Here is a 15,890-nt window from a genome sequence, read left to right as displayed (position 1 = left end):
CACCCACCTTCTCGGTCATCCGGCCCATGAAGCGCGTGTCAGTTGAGGCTTTCGCTGCCACCTTCTCGCCCCCCCCCCTCCCCTTCGGCTGACTCCCACCCTGACACAGCCCTCTCCATGCTCCACTCTGCTATATCTGATACTCTTGATATCCTTGCCCCCGTCAGGAGAATCCGCCTGAAGCCCAAAGCCAAATGTAACTCCTGGTATGACTCGGATCTCGTCACCCTAAAACGCAAGTGCAGGGTGGCAGAGCGGAAATGGCGTGCTTCATGTTCATCCTCTGACAAACTGACCTGCCGCCTGCTCCAAAGGCAATACCATCTCTCCGTTCTCTTCAAGAAGAGAGCCCTTATCCAAGCCCGCATCTCTGCGGCATCTAACTACTCGGCCGAACTCTTTAAAATCTGCAAGGAGCTTGCCAACCCTGCTGCAGGCTCTACCTCTCCTGTCCCCTCCCAGGCCCTCTGCACTGCACTGGCCTCACTTTATCTCTAAAACTCAGGACATCCTGTCCTCACTCTCCTCTTATCACCTCCCTCCTTCTCTTCCCTGCTCTTCCTCTGGCCCTTCTGCAGCCACCCCCCTCCCTCCCTCCTTCTCTGCCTTTCCCCTTTTCTCTGCTAACGAGGTTTCCAGACAAGTCCGATCTATGAAAGTCTCGTCTAAACAGGTTCACCCCTGTTCCTCCAAAACTATCAAGGACCACATTGACTCCGTGGCTCCTGCCCTGGCTGACTTTTGCAACCACTCCTTCGCCTCTGGAGTCTTCCCATCCCACCTTAAGCACTCCCTTGTGCACCCTCTTCTTAAGAAACCCTCTTCTGACCCCTCCTGCCCGGCTAACTATCGCCCAATCTCCATCACTACCTTCCTGGGCAAGCTCTTGGAGAAACTGGCCATCTCCCAGCTTAACCTCCATGCTGAATCTGTTGGTAGGTTTCATGGCCATCAATCTGGCTTCAGAGCTGCCCGAAGCACGGAAACTGCTCTCCTGAACATCCGTGAGGACCTGCTCTTGAACCTCGACTCCAACACTCTGTGTGTTCTCATTCTGCTCGATCTCTCTTCTGCCTTTGACACGGTCAACCATGCCATCCTGCTCAACCGTCTCCGTGATAACCTGGGTATCACTGGTCAGGCTCTGGCGTGGCTGACCTCTTTCCTTTCCAATCGACCCTCCCAGGTCCAACTTGGGTCCTTCCTCTCTGACCTCTCTGATCTAATCTCTCTCCCTGGTTGTTCAACCAGTATCTGGCACTCCTTGCCCACCGCATCGCCACTCTCTGCCCCAACTTTCAGTGCTATGCGGACGATACCCAGCTCATTTTCAGGCTACCCTCAGCCTCCTCCTCCTCTCCTTCCCTCATCTCTGACTGTCTGTCTGCTATCCAGGAATGGTGTGCCGCCAATGACCTCTGCCTTAATGCCAGTAAGACGGAGATTCTACTCATTGGCACACCCACTCCCTCCTTCGGTGCAGCTCTCTGGCCAGCCTCTCTTGGCCCTCTTCCTGCTCCTACCTGCAAGGCAAAAAACCTCGGTCATCTTCGACTCCACACTCTCCTTCTCTCTTCATATATCTGATGTCTCTAAGAAGTCACACTACCAGATGCACCTCCTCAGAGGTATTCTTCCCTTCCTCTCCTTCCCCCAGAAGCTCACTGTCTCCCGAGCACTGGTTCTCTCAAAGCTGGACTACTGTAACACCCTCTATCTTAATCTGCCTGCATCCACTCTCCGCCCTCTGCAACTCATCCAGAACAGGACTGCGAGACTTGTCCTTGGCCTCGAGCCCAGGGACCGTATCTCTCCAGGACTGAAATCTCTACACTGGCTCCCAGTGGCTGTGAGGATTAAGTTCAAAACCCTCTGCATTGTCCACAAGGCCTGCTGGGGCCTGGGGCCTGAATACCTTCAACTCTCTCTTCCTAAATATCTTCCTTCCCGAGCCCTTCGCTCATCCGTCTCCCACTCCCTCAGGGTCAGCCGCTTCTCGAAGCAACGAGCTGGGGGTAGATCTCTCTCCGCGGCAGGGGCCTCCCTCTGGAACAGCCTTCCTGCGTCCCTGAAACTTGAGAACCATCTCCGGTTCCGGAAGCACCTCAAAACCTTCCTCTTTGCTTCTGCTTTCTCTCTCCCTCTCCCCTGCTTAATTCTTCACTGAAACTGCACTGAATCTGCAACTGGGCCACTCTCACCGACCTCGGTACTGGGCCCAGCCACTCTCCACTTGCACTGCCTCCCTGGCAACCCCTGCACTGCGGGACTGTCTCTGTATCCCTACAGCCCCCCTCCCAGCACTTGTCTGCACTTAACTTGCACTTGCCACCAGCTGGCCCAATTTTATTTATTTTATTCTACTTACCTTGTACTGCACTTCCCCCCTCCCCTTCCCCTTGCACTTTTTCCCTTCCCCTTACCCATGCACTTGCGCGATCTAAATGACACCTGGCCTAGTAGGATCCTTGTCTGTCTTCCCCTTGTTCCCCCCTCCCTGCCTCGTCTCGCCTTGAAACACTTGTGTATAGGCGCGTTACAAATGCCATATCATATCATATATCATATATGGAGGAAAGGGGACGGGATGTAAGAGTAATTAATAGTTACTCACCGTACTAACACTTAGTCCATAGTCCCCTTGCCTCCATACGTCCCACCATCCCCCCTCTAATAATACTGGTGTCATTGGACAGCCTTAATGTTGTTGATGCGTCAATGGGGACTGAGGTGTGGCACTGGTGGGCGGAGTCAGGGGGAGCGTCCCTGCGCACCTCTAAATTTAAAGGGGAAGAAGGATTTTCTGGTGAAAAATGTTCCGTCTCCCGTCCCTAGCGAGGGATGCCCATGCAGTATGGAGGAAAGGGGACTATGGACTAAGAGTACAGTCACGCAGGTGAGTAATTATTAATAAATAGTCCAACATCTACTTTATCTATTAGACTCCGGCTTCGTCTTTAGCACACTTAGAGTACACCTGGCAGCTCTGTCAGTATATACCACCTCTCAAAGCAAGGTTTCTTGGTGGAAAGTGCCAGTTGTTAAAACATTCATGGAGGGTGTTATACCCGTCTGTTTCTAATCCTACTCCGGGCTGGGACCTGAATATTGCACTTAAAAGGGTCATGTGTGGCCACTTCAAGCCTATGCACAAAGCCAGCCTTAAACATCTAACATATAAAAGAGCTTTCCTTATAGCTATTACGTCACTCAGAAGGGTCAGTGAACTACAAGCTCGATCTGTACAAGACCCCTTTGTGGTGATCCACAAAGACACAGTAGTGCTACGCACTTATCTGAGATTTTCACTGAAAATCTAAATTTCATGTAAACCAGTCTATAGAAATGTCTGTGTTTTTCCATCAAGAGCTGTCATGTTCTGCCTTAAAAAAAACTAAACCTACCAGAAAAACGAATCCTTTATTTTGTGACAATAGCCACAGGAATAGAAGGGAATCCTATCTCTAAAGCAGGAATTTCTATATGGATTGTCAACTGCATCCAATGTTGCTATTCTCTTGCTAAGAGAATGTTGCCATTCAAACCTAGACCACGGTCAACTTAGGCACAGGGGCAACTCTAGCTTTCATAGCAAATGTGCCCTTAGATGCCATTTGCAAAGCTGCCACTTGGAGTTCAGTACAATCATTTACCCATATTACAGGCTAGAAACACACATTCCAAGGGTGACACACAGGTGGGACAAGCTGTGTTAAAACATCTATTTTCAGCGCTACATTCAAACAACCCACCTCCTTCTACAAGTACTGCTCGCTAATCTATGCAAAGCATGTGATTCTAAGCAGATTCACAAGCCTCAGAAGGCATACATTACTCAACAGAATCGTATTTCTGATGCTTGTACCTGCTTCGATTCACATACACCCACCCTTCCTTCCCCTCTTGTAGTGGAAGGTTCTTGGGAAAACATAGATTTTTCACACCTCATGATCTCTACCAACACTCCACGCTTTCACATTACACTCCCTCATGTGAAAAACAAATAATCTGAGGGACCTCGACGTGTGAGGTATTATGGGTACAGTGGCAGTCACACTAGGGATAGAATTACAGACATACCCTGTTGACATCCCTTTTCTGACTTTGAAAAACATCATGGGCAATACTTTGCAGCTACCACTAGATGTCAGCCTATGCAAAGCAAGTGAATCTAAGCAGATACAAGCATCAAAAATACAATTACAGTGAGTAATGTATGCCATGTTACGCTTTTAGTAATCAAGGTCATCAGTTTTACTTCAATTAAAATGTGTACACTCTGAGATGAATATACAAGGAATGTACTGTTGAGGCCAAGCCTTACAATGCCCCACCTTTGTAAAAAAAAAAAAAAAAAAAAAAAAAGCCTAATAGTTGCTCCCATAGACTATATTAGTTGAAACCTGAACTATGCAAACCTTGAAAGTGTTTGATTAAAATGTGCAGCCACATGCTTAATTTCCTTAACAGGACTCTTTGGAAATTTGAAATTGACTACAAAGTTAAAAAGCTGAAATTCTGTGTAATTTCTTCAATAGGTACACCTATGAACGCATTGATGGAAGAGTGAGGGGCAACCTTCGTCAGGCTGCCATAGATCGTTTCTGTAAGCCGGACTCGGATCGCTTTGTGTTTCTGTTGTGCACAAGAGCAGGCGGCTTGGGTATAAATCTTACTGCAGCAGATACCTGTATAATATTTGACTCTGATTGGAACCCACAGAATGACCTGCAGGTAAGCAACTCCATGACTGTGAAAAGCACACACGTATGTTCATAGTTTAAATGATTTATTTTGAACTTTTAGCCTCATAAATGGTTTCAATCTCTAGTATGACTCTTGATTCACATCCTCTGTGGAACTATACTCTACTGTGGAACTTTACTCCAATGTAAAATATAGCGTCTTGGCTACATAATGCTTCCCTCTGAATCCAACAATACTGCTTTTATTTATAGTTTCTGTAAAGCTGTCTGTAAATCATTACCGAAGTACGTTAAACACTCATGTCCACTCATGTTTAGACAAGCTGCCCCTCTGCAATTGATGGAATTGGACCATCACCTCATCCTACATCCACATTTAGAAAATAATCCTTTTGGGTGGCCTAGTGATAGCAATTTCGGCCTTGCTTTCTTTTTTATAAATCCCAACAATGCTTTAATAACTGACCTTGGATATTCATTACGTACTCCTATTCTTACTCTTCCCAGTCTCAAATACTAAAGGCGACCTGTACCTGGAGAAAGGCACCTAAAATGCCAAAAACACCAATAGTCTAACTTGTCTAACAGTGGCTGTTAATGATATCATTCTGAGGAAGCATCCTGAATGATAGCACATAGTTCCTTGATCACACCACTATATGTTAATGTTAAAGGATATTTGTACCGTGCATTATCACCACCGGAGTGGTCCCCATTGAAGGGGACATATTGCTACCTCCCAAGGTAGGAGAGCGTTGGCAAAACAACAGATTGAATGTTGCAAAGAAGCATGCAGTGTCCTTAATCTAATTTTGCAAATTACATTAGATTCCTGTGGCCTTTAAGAATCATTTATTTTACCATTCAATCTTTTGCCTTAGCAACACATTTTTGCTGCCGTTTTGGCAGTTTTTACTTAAACACTGTTTTTGAAAAAAAGATAGGTTTGTATGCACCTAAAAACATGTGAACATTCAAAGTATTACTTGGAAGAAAAATGTTAACATTTCAAAATATGAAAGTCTTAAAGAATGGAGGCAGTGCCAAATACATATGGTAAACTACCACAGGTTCCAATAAAGCTCTAATCCGTCGCAAACATTAGAAGAGAATGTTAATTCCTACTACAAAAGACATTGAAATATAGTTGCAAATCCAAGCGTAGATGGCAATAGAAAGTGCCAATTTGTACAGTTAAAATTGGTGTATGATAAACTGTGCTCCTTTAGCTATTTATTACAGTTTTTGTTTTACTGAGGTATAAATTACTCTTTTCTGCCTTTCAGTTGGGGAAACAACCAAATGCAGCAAAACAAATCTGAATAACACTACTGCATCAAAGATTTTTTGCAGAATATTGGCTAAATTATGTGAAAACTGTGGTTTAGAACTAGACTACTCGCTAACAGAAACGGAGCAAAGTGATGGCAGAAGCAGTCTCCCAAAATTCTGTGCTTGAAAATTGCGCCGCTTATTGACTTTGAGAAACCTGACCAACCTAGGCAGTGAAACCACTTTATGAAATAATATGGTTGGATGAAGGTTCTTGTTTGGTTACTCCCTGAAGTGTGTGAAGCTGTGTATTTATGAAAGTTAGTGTAAAACAAAATCATAATAGAAATGATTTATGTAAAAATATATTTGAAAAAGCGTATAGGGTTGCTCATGCAACCTGGCATCAACTGTCCACACCCGACACAGAGTGAGATCTGGACGGAGCAGAGTGGTGAGGTGAACTGCTGAGCGGGCGGTGCAAGCATCAGCTCCCTGCCGGCTCATTCATTAGAACCGGCTGAATTGTAAACTCAGCCCACGGCTCCTGAAAGCCTTAAATGGGGCGGGCATGGCCAAGGTTGCCTGCGCTCACTGGGAGACATTGGTGTGTGCAGTGCTCCGGCATTGGCCTCCTTAACACTACAGAACCCATGATTTGCAAATTAATCCTCGCCCGAGGCGCATAGGCTGCAGGCCATGGATAAGATGAAAAGGCGCCAGGAGCCTGAGCAGAGCTCTCATCACGGCTTGATACCAGAGATCCAGTATTCCACTTAATCCTTGTTCCCTTTATGCTGTGAGGTGAGCTGGGTCATGCCACACGTGAAGGAGCTGCTTCTGTGTGCCGGCTGTGGAGCAAAAAGTGGGGGACCACATACATTTGACAGCAAAACATACCGCTCCCCGTACAGAGTGGGGTGATGCATTATTTCATGCTTGAGGTGCGGCACTGCACACTTGTACTGTATGATGGTGCTCCATGTTCTGACATCCTGAAAGTGGGCAGGGGAGCTCAGAGGTCCCCACATATAGCACTGCTCCAGCAAGCTGGCTCAGGAGTATTGCATTGGGAAGGACCACTGTGTGTGTGTTAACAATTCTCTACTGGCACTGTTAGCCAGCTGGTTGTGGGAATGACGAAGGGGGCAGGCAAGCATAAAGGACCAATGGATACCTACACCAATTGGGGACCCCGAGGTCAGCGCCACCCATGTGCTGTGCTGTAGGGCAGGTGCCAGCGGAATTAACATCCACAGACCCTCTCCTGGCCGCTATGCAGAACGGCTTTGCCACTGTGAATTTGCGTCTGGATGATATCTCTGCTAATATCACCTCCCTGCACTCCAAATTGGAGAAAGAAAGTGGTCGGATTACAGAGACGTAAAATAGAATTGGCAGCACAGAGGACAAAGTGGAGCAGCATGAACAGGACCTTCTTCTGTTGAAGAAGGACTTGCCAGTGATTCTGAGTAAATAGAGGCATGACTCCAGGCATGAAGCAAGCACCCTTGTAAAGATTTTAGCTTCCACATTTAATAGGGAGATGAGTCGTATGAAGCGCAGTTGGCTAGGTCCTTCCCCGGTTTTGGCATTGCTACTATTAAGACCCAGAGGAACGTCAGCGGTATGGTGCCTACCCCCACAATGGAGTTTAACCATTTGGCCAGAAAGGCTCCCAAGAGGGATTGGTACGGTTTGTAGAAATCCGTGGTGAACCCGTCCTCCCACGTGGCTTTGCCTGCATTTAGCTTTTGTGTCGCCGATAACACCACCTCCAGCGAAATCTCCTCTTAGAGTGCTTCCTTTTCGGCCACAGTGTGTTTGGGGAGCCACACATTATCAAGATAGCTATGCACCTCCTCTCTCGTTGCTGCTACCAGTCTGGCATATAGGTCCCGGTAATATTCCACAAATTGGGCAGAAATGTCCTCTTTTCTCTCCACCATCTGCCCCTCGTACCATATCCACTCTCCTCTCCGCCCTGCATCTCCTCACCATGCCCCCCCCCCCCGGAAGGTGCTTATTGCTTCCCTTCATTCTTAATACTTTTGCTACGTGAACCTCATCCTCTTCACCACCTCCCCTATTGATACAGAGTGGAGATTTTGCCTCTTGTCCCTCATCTCTCCCAGGAGCATCTGCCTAGCGGTGTCCTTTTGCATCAGCTTGGTTCTTAAAGCTTTCAGCTCTTCTCAGAGTCTGGCCTCAATCAACCCCCTTTCCCTTTTCTTCCTCGCCTCTTACGCGATGAACAATCCCCTGAACGTATCCTTTGTTGCCTCACATACCATGGCCATACACACCTCCCCATTATCGTTTGTTTCAGAATACACCCCTGTCTCTTTAACCAGGAAGTCGCGGAACACCCGATCTCTATTACACCTCAAATGCGAATGTCACCAGGCTGGCTTCACCAACCTCCATTTCCGCCATTACCAGCTTGTTATCTGACCACGTTACTACATCAACTTTAGGTCCCCTCATCTCTCCCACCTTTATCCGCGGGACCAGGAGAAAATCAATGGTTGTTTACGACTGATGCGGGGGAGGGAAAAATGTATGGGCCCTGGGCACTGACCCCGCCAGATATCCATCCAGTGGTAGCCTTGCAGAAGATTCTGAAAGGCGATGTTCTCCTTGCCTGCCACCCTGGGTCCCCTTCCCTTTGTCGACAAGTAATCCAACGCTGTGTCTGCCAATTGGTTAAAATCACCCCCCCCGGAACGTGGCCACCTCTGCCCAACTTGCGAACATGGCAAATATCTGGCGTAATAATCTCACCTGCATATGTTGGGCGCGTATAGTGTGACCAGCGTGACCCTTACTCCCTCATAGAGACCCTTGATCCCCAGGAATTGGCCCCCAAACCTGCTCTTGATCTGGACTTCCGTCATCCTAAATGTCTTTCCTACCAGGATACCCACCCCCTCCTTCTTGTAATCCCTGTGAGAGGCCCAGTAAGTCTTACCTATGTATTTACCCTTTATTACGGTTTCCGCTCCAGTTTATAGTGGGTCTCCTGGAGAAAGAGAATCGACAGGCGCTGCCTATGGAACATGTTGCTGGTTAGAGATCTTATTTTGGGAGTTCAGCCCCTTTACATTTTGTTTTTAAACTCTATTTATTGGTTTTACAACATATTAAATGCATTGAATATTTCTGCCCTCCCCACAACATCCCCTATCCCACCCTCCTGCCCCCTACCCTTCCCCTCATGGGGTTTTCACAACCTTTCTCTTGCTTGTCCTCCCCAATGGGGTTCATTTAGCTCAAATCAAGGAGTTTTAACCATTGGGGGAACCATTGGGCCAGAGTCTCTCCCTAGTCGGTTGCAAATTTACCCGGGTTATTGTTTATAGCGTACGTGGCCCATTCTAGCACCACCAGTTCCCAGACCTTGCAAAGCCATTCTTGTTCCGATGGGATGTCGGTTCCTTTCTATTTTTGGGCGATGACAGTCATTGCTGCCAGTGTCACTACCACCCTTGCCTCTTCTTGGCATCTACTTTCCCTCTCTTCCCGTGCCCCTGTCATTCCCAACAGTTCTCGTTCCGGAGATCTTCCTGCTCTTTCCCCGAATGCCTGAGCCTATAATACCTCCCTTCAGAACGGCTTAATCCAGAGGTATTCCCACCAAATATGTTCTGCCGTGCCCTCTTCCCCACACCCCCTCCAACATTCCTTAGATGAGTTTGGGTACATGCTGTGCAGGCATGCGGGCGTGTAGTGCCATCCATAGAGGATGGTATACCATGTTTTTTGAAGTTGCACCGCCCTTGCTATTTTGGGAATTCTTCTCAAGAACATTTCCCACACCTCTCTGCCAATTGCCTGCCCCGTCATCTGCTCCCAGCAGACCATATGGGGCCAGTTTGAATGGGGGCGATATCGTCCAGTATTCTATACAGGTTTGAAATAAGGCCTTTCTAGTCATCCTGTGTCACCAAGAACCTTTCAAGTGGGGTTACCTGGCGAGTTGCTGCTGCTCTAATTTCCCCATTCAGTATCCAGTACCTTATTTCAAAGTACCTCTGTCTCTCCCCTTCCTCTATTCCGAAGTCCTGTTTGCACTCCAGAAAGGAGCTGACCCTCTGATCCTGAAACATATCCCATAACCTCCTGCAGCCCGACTACTGCCATTTCTCAAAGACCCCCTGTTCCATTCCCGTGGTGAAGTCCTTATTGTTAAAAATCGGTGTAAATGGGGACGGGAAGGTGGTAATGCCCTGCTTCATCGCCAATCAATCCCATGTATCCGCCAGCAATTTGGTTATGGCGCTCATATACACGTATTTTGGCCTTTGCGGTCTTGGGAGCCATTGGACGTCCCTCAAATCGTGTTGTGCCGCGGCTCGATTAATCTTAACCCATTGGTTCCCTTCCTCCCAGAGAACCATTCTCTTATCACCCGCAGTTGTGCCGCATAAAGCCCCTTTACATTTAACGTAGCCACCCTAAAATCAGCCATAGCCCTTCATTACTTTTCGCTGCATGGCCTTCCAATCCCCTATTATACAACCAACCCTCCCCTTCTGTGACATCCACTGCATGAAGTCCGGCTCCCCTTCTTATATCCAACTCTCTCTTCCTAAGCACTTTCCTTCTTGAGCCCTCCGCTCACCCACCTACCAACTCTCTCAGGAACAGACGTTTCTTCAGGCAGAGGGTGGGGGGGTAGATCTCTCTCTCATCGGCTGGTGCCTCCCACTGGAACAGCCTCTCTGCCTCTCTCAAAATTGAGCAGGACCACCTAAGGTTCCAGTAGCAACTCAAGACCTACCTTTTCACTTCTGCTTTCTCTCTCTCTCCTGCTGATGTACTTGTCTGCTGCGCTAACTGGTCACCTGGCCACCCTCTGAACCTAATGGGCACCAGGTTCCTTGACGATCAACAGCCCCATGCACTGCCTCTGGGACTACCGCGCACTTAGGGACTGTGTCTGCAACCCTATAGTCCCTTACTTCCTTGCACTTACTCAGAGCCGGCCTCCCCGGCAGCACTTACTTGAGCTTTGATTACTGCACTCTCCCCCTGGTACTTCTCATCTCCCATCCCCCCTGCACTTGCACGATCTGAATGACACAAGGCCTAGTAAGGTCGTTTTTGTCCTCCCAATTGTCTCCCCTTCCTTGTCTTGTCGCGGCAAGAAACACTTGCGTACAGGTGCGTTTTATACATGACATAAATCATGTCCCCCCCCATCATGCCCCCTTGCCCCTGAATGAGGCATTTGACCGTGTGACCCAAGCATCCTGGTCATACCAACGGAACCACCCCGGATATGTCCCCTGCACCGGTCGCACTACCTACCCCCCCCGCCACCTATCACCCCTCCACACCAATAGCATGACCCATACCCCTGAGCTACTCTCCCACAAAACCAATAACATAACCCCTTCCCAACTCCCCGTGCAGCCTGCCTTTTTCACCTCCGCCCCTCCCGTTTGCTCTAACCCAAACACCTGAAAACAAGCCACACAACATACAAATGTCCCCCAATTTCCACCCCTCCCATCTCCCCTTTCCATCTCCCCCTTTCCCATTCAACCGGGAAGGAAGAAGACCCCAGGAGCGAGGTCCAGGTCCCATCAAAAAACAAAGATCAGTTCAGTCTCTACACCCCCTTCATGTGCCGTCCCTGTGTGGGTGATGGGGTATTCAGTTTCTGGATCTTGCACTTTCCCAATGTGGGCTTCGGCCCCCTGGGCCCTCGGCGGGGGTCCACCCCATTGCTGCCCTAGTCTTTGAGGGATCGATTGCGGATCCCCACTAGCTCTTCCGTAGCACTCTTGATCTCCTCCTCTGTGACCAAGTGGTATCTCTACCCCTCAAACACCAACACAAACGGGTAGCCCCATCTGTACTTCGCCCCTGTCTCTTGGAGCCACCTGGTGAGAGGCCTGCATTTCTTGCGTCTCAATAGCGTGTGGGCCGACAGGTCCTGGAAGATGGCCATCCTGGAGTCTCCGTAATCAATGTCCCTCATACGTCACGCCTTCTCAATTATTCTTGCCTTAATACTGTAATAGTGCAACCATGCCAGGACCAAGCTCGGTCCTCTGCTCCCCCCTACCCCCAGCACGGTGCACTCTGTCCAGGGTCACCTGTCCGCCCTCTTTGGAGCCTAGGACCATCCCTATTTTTTCTTGGATCTTTTGCTCCAGGCCCATGGGGGGGATTCCTCTTCCGTCACTCTCAGCCTGAAGAACCAGAGGTTGTTCTGCCTCTCCCGGTTCTCAATATCATCCACCTTAAGATGGAGTTCCTCTTCCTCTATTTCCACCTCCAAGAAGTGGTCCTCTGTCTGCACCTCCAGGATCTACATCGAGGGGTTGCTAGTGATTGCATCGAATGCAAAACCATTAAAAAAAATGCTTTGAAAAAATATTCAAGGGGGGGTCCCCCCAGCCCCTGTTTTTTTTTTACCCCCTTAAAATCCATTATAGTATGCATTTTTTTACCGATGCTTTTGCATTTGATACTATGTATTTGATGCAATGCTGGATACCCCATCAAGGCCTGGTTGGCCTCCACCCCCATCTACTCTCTCTTCCAATGGCACCATCTTTGCAGAGAGATCAGCCACCTTTGCCCTTGTATCCGTCCGCATTCCTCTGATCCCCTCCAGGATGGCCTGGATATCACTTTTGATTTTACCAATCTCTGATGAGCAAGGGTCGGGGTCCCCCTTCTCCCTTGACCTCCTCACTGTCCTTACAGTGATACTGCGCAAGTGCACTGCTCCAACTCATCGCCCTGTGTCCTGTCTTGTCCACATGGGTAGTTGGAACCCACTCAGGTCAATTCACTGATTTCCTTGTCCTCTCCCAACCTCACTGTCTCCGCAAACCCAGGATGGGGCACATGCCTAAAAGTTTTTCACCCTGGCCTTCCTCTACTGGACAACTCTCTCATTGGGACTCCCGAAGTCCGTCTTTCTCCCTGGATTCCTCCACAGTCCGATCCACTCCACACTACCCCTGCCTCACAGGGGGCTTCCGCTGCACTACTGGTCCAAGGGCCACGCTCCACTCTCCCCACCGCTATGGCTCTTCAACTATTTACCACCACAGTATCTCCTCAGTCTGCCCTCACCTTGCACATCTAGATCGCTCCTGACAGACCTCCTGGGGGGCTCCTGTCCGCCACTTCCGCCTCCTGCCAGCGCCCATGGCCGTCCTCTCTGCCGGTCTCACAGTGGTCTCTCCAGTGCCTGGAGTGCACATATAGGGCCACACAGCGCCTGCAGTGGTGACCGGCGGTTTCAAGTAGGTATGCTGTATCAGGGGTCCAGTCAGTCACTACCAAGGTGCTGGTGCTCCAGTGGCTACCTTAAGCTCCCTAAAGTCTGGGAACTCGCTATCCCCCTTTCTTGGCCAGTTGGAGGGATGTCCCACCGCTTGGGCACTAGTAGCTGGGCCTTTTCACCTCCCTGCCTATGAGCTGCAGGGGGGCTGCCTCTCACACTGCTAACCCCAAGACAGTCTTGCATGTGGCTCCTCACGCAGGTTTATCCCACTTGCTGCACCTCCTGCATTGCCATGTTGCCATGTTTTACTGGGGAGGGCCTCTCCTCCTGTCTGTACACAATGCATTTTGAACATTTCATACAAACAAATTAAAAGGGTATCACTACATATTATCCCCACCAAAAATATCGCTATATATATGGTCATCTGGAACGGCCATAGGTGATATTTTTGGGAGGGATCATTTTGGGGTTTTTTAGGAGCGGGGGTGTCCCCCGCTCCTTTAAAAATAATGCAGGGGTTGCGGGGGTGTCCCCTGCATGTCCATGCCTTAATATCACTGCAAAAATATGCAATATTTTCGTATGGCAATATTTTTGCGGGGATATTAACACATGGAACCATTAAAAGTAGGTTTCCTTATTGATTATCCAATTCATTATGACTTAAAACCTAATTTAATTTCTTTCGAATTACTTGCCAAAACAATATATAAACTTTTCTTCCACATTCATTTACATCGTAAGATTTCCAAGATGGAAAATATCTAAAAACCCAACAATTGCTTTGACAAGGAAGGCCGATCGACCTGATAAACATTCTTTCCAAAGTTCTTGCTCATCAATACCTGGGCATACAATCTGGCTTTGTGGCCTTGCAGGACCATGGTAATGTGACTCATGAGCTTTCCTTCAGGGGAGGAGAGGCACCAATGGGTCAGACAGACAAAACAAATGGGGCTTTGCACAGGGGGTGGAGGGTCGTCAGTGTCATCTTCGTCTTTGCTGGGGGTCCAGATGTTTCTGGGTCTACTCAACACCGGCTGCAGGCTTGCCTAGCGCTCCTCAGTGTCAGAAGCCCATGTTACAGCCCTGAGCCATTGGTTGAGAGTGGGAGCTCTAGGGCGCAACCAAGGTAGAAGAATACAGCAAGTCGCAAGGAGCATGCACAATCAGCCAGTTTCTTGAAATCGTGACCCATGCGTGGGAACTCATGAAAGAGGCAGGCCAACGAGGAAGGGGTGATAGTGAATTCAAGTAATTGCAAAATGGTTGCGCACACCTCCCTCCAGAACGGGGAGAGGTTCGGGCAGGACCAAACCATATGTATGTGATCTGCATTAGCTGCCTTACACCTGGGGCATTCAGAAGAATGATCCAACGACATACGATGCAGTCTGACTGGGGTGTAGTGGTACCTGTGGAGAATTTTGAATTGGATTAACTTAAATCTGGAGTTGAAGGAGACTTCTTGGGTGCGGGCACACATCGATTCCCATCACTGGTCTGTTATTTCGACGTTTAGGTCCCTACTCCATGTCTCTCTGAGCCGCTCCCATGAGTGGTCCATTCGAATGGATTGTCTCCTGCCACGTATTCACCATCTTAGATATTTGGTCTGCCAGCTTTGCTGCTAAGGGGGAAAAAAAAAAATTCGCCAGGGGGCACTGTGGTCGAGGTCCCTCGAGGGTTGCCGTCGGCTGCTGACGCCATCTGCTGTATAAAGGGCTTGAGTCGCGCCCGTTGGTCTCAGTTCTGTTTTTACGAGCTTCTGCTTCGTGTTTTGAAACGGCGCGTCAGTTCTTTCTACTTAAAAATGTCTTCGACTTCAACTTCTACCACACCCAAGACGGGTTTTAAGAAATGTCTGAAGTGTGGAAGGAAGATGTCCATTGCCGACCCTCACCGCAACTGCCTTTTGGTGCCTTAGCCCTGACCATCGGGTCGATGAGTGTGGTTCCTGTCAGGTGATGTCAAATAAGGCTCTTAAGGAACGCCAAAGTAAGCGGTGGGCGAGGAGTCTTATAAGTCTTCGAAAAGACAAAGAGACTCGGGAGCGTTGAGTGGAAAATCTCGACATGGGTCGAGGCGGTCGAGGTTGAAGAGTCGCTCGAGGAAATCCTCCTCCTCTTCATCTAAAAAATCGAGAGAAGGTTTATTTCATATCCTTCTAAGCATGATTCCCCTAAAAATGTGAGGCCTTTAGGGCTTCTATGGTGTAAAAAAAAAAATTTGAGAAGGCGGCCCGACCCCCTCAAAGTCGCGTGACGAGCATGCCCCTGTCCACTCCAACAGTGACGGAGGGAGATCTAAAACTAAACTCGCAACATCCGACAAAAAGTCGAGGGCGTCTTCGGAGGAAGATTCCCCGATGCCTCATGAAGGTAAACAAAAACCTCTGGTGCATAAATCGAGGTTGTCAGAGGACAAAATGGTGTCGAGATCGAAGTCGAACATCGACTCGACGCATCCTTCGACTACGTCGAAGCCACTACCCAAGATGGCGTTGTTACCTTTGGCTACAGTGTCGAAGCCTCCCTCGACGACATCAAAGCCTTCCTCAACGACTTTGAAGACACCTTCGAAAATGTCAAAGCTAGCGTCTATCCCATCGACGCCTTTGTCGAAGAAATCTTTAATCCCAATACCCACAGCGACAC

At 48.6% G+C, this 15,890-nt stretch overlaps 1 protein-coding gene across 4 annotated transcripts in view; it reads left to right on the top strand.

Annotated features, from left to right (window-relative positions):
* The window catches only part of CHD6 (chromodomain helicase DNA binding protein 6), a 2,307,824-nt gene that overhangs the window by 890,510 nt on the left and 1,401,424 nt on the right, over positions 1–15,890 (top strand). For all 4 annotated transcript variants that reach the window (XM_069652122.1, XM_069652123.1, XM_069652121.1 and 1 more), the window contains exon 16: positions 4,539–4,734. In XM_069652122.1, the coding sequence (XP_069508223.1) occupies positions 4,539–4,734 (196 nt within the window). The remainder of the gene's footprint in view (positions 1–4,538; positions 4,735–15,890) is intronic.

The sequence above is a fragment of the Ambystoma mexicanum genome, chromosome 3p, assembly GCF_040938575.1.
Source record: "Ambystoma mexicanum isolate Mex_15411 chromosome 3p, UKY_AmexF1_1, whole genome shotgun sequence".
Taxonomy (NCBI): Eukaryota; Metazoa; Chordata; class Amphibia; order Caudata; family Ambystomatidae; genus Ambystoma; species Ambystoma mexicanum.
This window is presented reverse-complemented; position numbering and strand designations above follow the sequence as displayed.